The sequence below is a fragment of the Nicotiana tabacum genome, chromosome 19 (genome assembly GCF_000715075.1).
Source record: "Nicotiana tabacum cultivar K326 chromosome 19, ASM71507v2, whole genome shotgun sequence".
Classification (NCBI taxonomy): Eukaryota; Viridiplantae; Streptophyta; class Magnoliopsida; order Solanales; family Solanaceae; genus Nicotiana; species Nicotiana tabacum.
This window is the reverse complement of record NC_134098.1, coordinates 111,380,138-111,386,260: the sequence shown is the minus strand read 5'-3', so window position 1 is coordinate 111,386,260 and position 6,123 is coordinate 111,380,138. Positions and strand designations below refer to the sequence as shown.

At 34.3% G+C, this 6,123-nt stretch overlaps 1 protein-coding gene and 1 non-coding gene across 2 annotated transcripts; both read left to right on the top strand.

Moving 5' to 3' along the window:
- The first annotated feature begins 864 nt into the window (after positions 1–864).
- On the top strand, positions 865–2,334 carry LOC107772091 (homeobox-leucine zipper protein ATHB-12). The gene is made up of 2 exons (XM_016591580.2): positions 865–1,447; positions 1,532–2,334. Exons 1-2 carry the CDS (start codon positions 1,058–1,060, stop codon positions 1,892–1,894), a joined length of 753 nt encoding a protein of 250 aa, XP_016447066.1. The 5' UTR covers positions 865–1,057; the 3' UTR covers positions 1,895–2,334.
- Positions 2,335–4,759: 2,425 nt separating this feature from the next.
- TRNAL-UAG (transfer RNA leucine (anticodon UAG)) lies at positions 4,760–4,839 on the top strand. The gene has a single exon. It is a non-coding gene; the product is annotated as a tRNA-Leu (tRNA).
- Positions 4,840–6,123: the final 1,284 nt, after the last annotated feature.

Here is a 6,123-nt window from a genome sequence, read left to right as displayed (position 1 = left end):
TTGATTGTAAATAGAAAACGATATTATACTATGTATGTATGTATGTATGTATGTATATATATATATATATATATATATATATATATATATATATATATATATATATATATATATATATATATATATATATATATATAAATTAGAAAAAAAAAATGAGGAATTTAAAAGACAATATAAACTAATTAAATTATATTTATCATTCAACAGAAAAAGAAAAAAAAAGAAAATTGTCACATATAGCTGGATATCCCCTTCTTGACCGGACCTATAAGAGTTCTGACAAACTAACATATCAAGGTAGACGGCGTTAGCAATTTCAACAGAAATCTTTTGTTTCATATCATATACTCCATTATAATATATGGGCGATGAAACAAAGACATGCAAAAGTAAGATAAATACAAAGAACAAAAAGGTGTCAATTAATGAAAATATATAGAATGTTGATAATTACATAGAGTAAAAACGTGAATCACGTAGCCGACACCCATATATGATAATATAATTAGGAGGGAACAGTTGAATGAAGACAACGATGATTATAAAGATGACAAGTAAACACCACAACTTTAAACTCCACTAAAGCTTGATAAATCATAGAATATAGTATTAGGATTGGTAGAGTACTTGGCTCCTTGCTAACAATAAGCCAGCCAACAAACTACAAGCCCCAACTGGGACGCCCCCTGTTTATTGGAGAAAAAAAACCCAGTAACAGTGGAGAAACAACAGAGTGATCAGAGGTTCAAGGAATAAGCAATAAACAACGATCATAAGTTTACGAAAAGGAAGTAATATTATGATATAGGACCCACCCCTTCTTCTGTCCATATAAAAAGCATGGGGCACAAGTTGATAATTCCCCCACCAGACCTCTTAACACCATAAATATACTATTCTATCAACTGTGTCAGAGGTACATGATCGTTCCAATTTCAATCCACACATATATATATATATATCCCAACTCCAGCAATTTCACAAACTCTAATTTCCTCTTCTTTCCAATTGCATCACTTTTGGTGTTAGATTTGGCGCATGATTGAATCTTGAGAAGATGTTTGATGGAGGGGAATTTTCTTGTACTTCTTCAGCAGCTGCTCTTAATTCTGCAGAGTGTTTCAGTAGTAGCAGCTTTAGCAGTTTACCATCCTCAAAGAAGAAGAAGGTTAATAATAAGAATACGAGGAGGTTCAGCGATGAGCAGATTAAATCATTAGAAACCATGTTCGAGAACGAGACTAAACTGGAGCCAAGAAAGAAACTGCAGTTGGCACGAGAACTGGGATTGCAACCTCGTCAGGTTGCAATTTGGTTTCAAAACAAGAGAGCTCGATGGAAATCCAAGCAACTTGAGAGGGATTACAACATACTTAAGTCCAATTTTGACAATCTTGCTTCCCAGTGCAACTCTTTAAAGAAAGAAAACCAATCCTTGCTTTTGCAGGTACTTAATTTCACAAATTAATTTCCTTTTTAGCTCCAATTACTCATAGACTCCCCCAACTCTAATATGATATTTTCTGTGCAGTTGCAAAAGCTGAATGATCTGATGCAGAAAGAAAGGGGACAGTATTGTTCAATTGGCTTTGATCAGGAGTCGTATAACAGAGACGATAATACTATTAAGAATAAGGAAATGGAAGGGAAGCCAAGCTTGTCATTTGACTTATCAGAACATGGAGTTAATGGTGTAATTTCAGATGATGACAGTAGTATAAAGGCTGATTATTTCGGCTTGGATGAAGAATCTGATCATCTACTGAAAATGGTAGAAGCAGGGGATAGTTCTTTAACTTCCCCTGAAAACTGGGGCAGCCTAGAGGATGATGGTCTCTTGGACCAGCAACCTAATAGTAGTAATTATGATCAGTGGTGGGATTTCTGGTCTTGAACCTTACTTATTATTGGACCATAGACAAAAATATACCCATCTAAACCGTTGGCTTTGAGGGGGAAGTTTATAACATATAACCAGATGCCAGCGTCTGTACATTTAGTCCTTACTTTCACACCATAAGTGGCTGAGTGACATAGTTGAGTTTACCTCAGCTTACGGCCATAGCACTACTATGGAGAGAAAAAACTGAATGCTTTTACCATAATAGAGGATTTGCGACCAGAAGCCCTTTTCTACTGGAAAATTGTAGTCTCGCTCAATCTTGTACTAGTATTAGTAGTGGATCTCGATAGTGGTTTTAGTAGATGGTTTGTCTTGAAATATGCTAGTAATTAATAGACCCGAATAACTGAGAAGAATTTGCAGCAGCTTGTATTCAAAAATAACAAAGAAAGTCACCAAACAGAAGCATTAAAAAGATTTTGAACTGAAAATTTGCATTTCCATTACAGTTGTGATAATGTTATTGCAATTATTAGTCACCAACTCTTAATTTTTATCAGTTGCAGCCCTCAAAATAAAGTTGGTACAGTAGCATATGAAGCCTGGCCAAATCCTGCACTATAATTCGTGATTCTACAAAGGAAAAGAGGATGTTGCTAATTATTACTAGTATAGACTTGGTGGCTAAAAAGCTAAGTGGCTTAAGTTTCAATTACTATTGTTTATGTAGCTAAGTTTGGGTTATCTCAGGACTCTTCTTTCATATAAAACGGTACCAGTAGAAAGAACAGTCAAGTCTTCATACCTTTCATGAACACATTTTCTAAAACAAATACTAGTTAGCTAAGTGAAATGTTAGTATTTTGTAGAATTAAATCGATGTGTCATGACTCAAAACTTTACGACCGCAAAAGGCACCTAGTGGGCAAAATCACCAGAAGAATCCTATATCTTATATGCAGAGACTATTAAGCATTTATAACAATGAATAAGGCGATGCACTTATACAATTCGGGGTCCTTTGGTAGCCGGTTAGAGAGGAGTTATTCATGTATTAAAATTAGGATAACTTTATACATTGTTTGGATAAAAGATGGGGAAAAAATAATCTCTACATAGAAGCTAGCATAAGTTATACAATGTTTGGTTGTTTTTTCCTCTTTCCTACATAAAATATAGTATTGCTACTACAATGTTTGGTTCATGTTTTCCTTTTCCGCATAACTAATACATGTATAAGTGATGAGGGAATCTATGTATTATTTATGCAGGGTAGAAGGTGGAATAACTTATACATGTATTAGTAATACTTGTATTAAAACACAAAATGACAAGAATACCCTTTATTCAAACTTGTATTTTTTTGTTTAAAAATATATATATATTTAAGCTACACTAACAGTTTTAATAAAATAAAGTAAGCTAATAATAAATAACACTACATTACATTTATATTATTAATCCCCGCATAACTAATGAATGCATAACTAATCCCAACATAACTCAACCTTGCATAATTTATCCCTGCATAACTAATACATGCATAACTAATCCCTGCATTACATATTCATGCATAACTAATAGGCAGAATACATCGACAGCCCATTAAACTTGTCCTCACTTTTCACTTAAGCACTCTATCTTAAATCCGTTCCATTTGAACACTCCAACCACATCTCATATGTGCCATTTAGACACAAAATTTGTAGGCAGCCAAACATAAAAGACGCATGTAATTCACACGCCAGAGTGACGAATAAGACAAGGACACGTGGATTTAACTTAAATAAATTTTAAAAAAAAAAAAAAAAATGACCCACCCCTTGGTCATCTTCCCCGGCGGTCCCCCTCCTTCCGCCCTCTTCCCGACGACTCCCCTACTTTGTTTTCGAAAAACTCTCCACCTCCTTCGTTTTCTTCCCCAGATCTGATGTGAAACGAGAAAGCAAGAAATGCGTTTAGATCTCATAAAAAATTCTCAAATCTGAAACGACTTTGCCAAATTTTCAGATCGGAAATGAACTTGTTCGGCCAAAAAACTTTTACTTCGTTAGAAACTTTGTAAGTTGCAGATCCTTAAAATTGTCTCTAAAAGCTAAAAACCTTTGTAACCCACGAGTAACCTTTATAAGTTATAGATCTCCTTTGCCATCATTCATTTTCTCTCTTCTCACAGCTCGTCGGAAAGTTCTCCATCGCATTCGTCGGAATACAGTAGGCCAGGAGGAATAGAGAAAGGGGGTGAGTAGAGGAGTTGATTATATCGGTGGAGATAGAATGGCGTGAACAATGGAAAATTAAAAGAAATATTTATCGGAAAGTATTTTCGGTAAAAACTATTCATTTTCTAGCAAGAAAGATGAGGAGCTTGTTTTTTGGACCATGTCACGCGCCTGGAAAATGTGAGGAACACTTGCCTTGCCATGTCAGCTTTTTGTGTCTAAATGACACATATGAGATGTGATTGAAGTGTTCAAATGAAACGGACTTAAGATAGAGTGTCTAAGTGAAAAGGGAAGACAAGTTTAATGGTCTGCCGATATATTCTGCCTAACTAATACATACATAATTAATACGTGTATATCTAATACCTGCATAACTCTAACCGGCAACCAAATGACCCCTTAAAACACCCTACTAATATTAGTTAGACAGAATATATATCAACGGTTCAAGTATCATGCTGAACAAATAAACATAAAGTCTTAGATTCAAAACTAAAACGATCTGGTTAGTGCGTGACGATGAAATTAACATCTGAATCTGTAAAATGTAAAAGTGAAGGGTGAGTGTATAGACGTCTTCCCGTAACTGTTAGGATGCGAGTTTTATAAACTAACGCACATGCTTTGGATTTACTTATCTGAACACTGAGAACTGGTAATGATAAGAATACTGTTGACAATTTAATCATACGACAGTTTGGCCGAGTGGTCTAAGGCGCCAGATTTAGGCTCTGGTCCGAAAGGGCGTGGGTTCAAATCCCACAGCTGTCATTTTGTGTTTGGTCTTTTCTTTTTCTGTATCTTGGTGGCAGTACTTTTCAAGAAGTGGACACAGATTATTCTTTTCCTCTCCCAAGTTTTACACCTAAAAACCTTTTATCTATTTATTTTCAAGAAAGGAAAGCTGCATTTTCACTCCTTAATAAATAGTAAAAATTAAAGGTTATGTTAGGTATTTTATCTTTTATATGACAGAATTTTAAGGTATAATAGGGTTGAATTTGCCTTCAAATTAACTGAGAGGTTCCCATCAAAGATGTAATAACCCTTCTTTTTCCTTGCTAATCCCTTAATGCAAGTAGGAAGCATAATGAGAAATGGAAGCACAGCTAGTATTTTTTTTTCTTCCTATTTTTGTTCCTTGGGTTTATACTTTATACAAAACACCGCCTAGATTTTATCAACTGGACTGAAATAGTCTAGCTTTAAGAAGCCAAATCTTTGGGCACAAAGCCAAATCCTCGAGTTTTTCCTATCCTAATTTCTTACTTTAAGTAAATTGACTTTTTGGTGTATTGCTTTTGAGAAAGCAAGGTAAGAAGCTAGAGTAGGTATTTTTATGGCTGATGAGTAATGACAGGCGGCAATTTAGTTAATTTAAAAAGAAAGCAAAACCATTTGATTATAAGATTATGTTAGTGGCTAAATATCCATTCAATGGGAAGTTCCTTTCAGGAAAGTTTAGTTTGATTCAAGGTTGATCACTGTTATAACTTATAAGATACTCTACTCCTCTTTATACAACAACTACCAGCTTCTAATAGTAAGAAAGGATGATGAATAATTTAATTGCAAAATAAATAAATAAATAATCCTTGGCATATACGTAGCGGTGAATTCAAGATTTTTAAATTATGGACGCTCAACTATTTTTAATCTAAAAACTACTACTAAGATTGGATGCTCAATTAATATATAAGTTTGAATTACTAATTTTTTTATATTAGTATTAGTATGTGGCTACAAAATAGATGGGTGCTTGAGCACATATAAGACATAAAATAGATCCACCACTGCAGTACATTAGTAGTTGTTACGATCGGGAACCCCGATAGTACGGAATTTAGTCAAACAACGGTATAATGACAATAATAAAGACAATGGAAGTTGATAATAACAGCAATTAAAAAATATAAAGAAGACACAAATTTAACATGGTTCGGTCAAGGTGACCTACGTCCACAAGCGGAGAGGAGCAATTTTACTATAACAACAAGAGTACAAAAGAGAGTACAAAATTAGAGTAAATACTTTAATTAATCCCAAATACCCCAA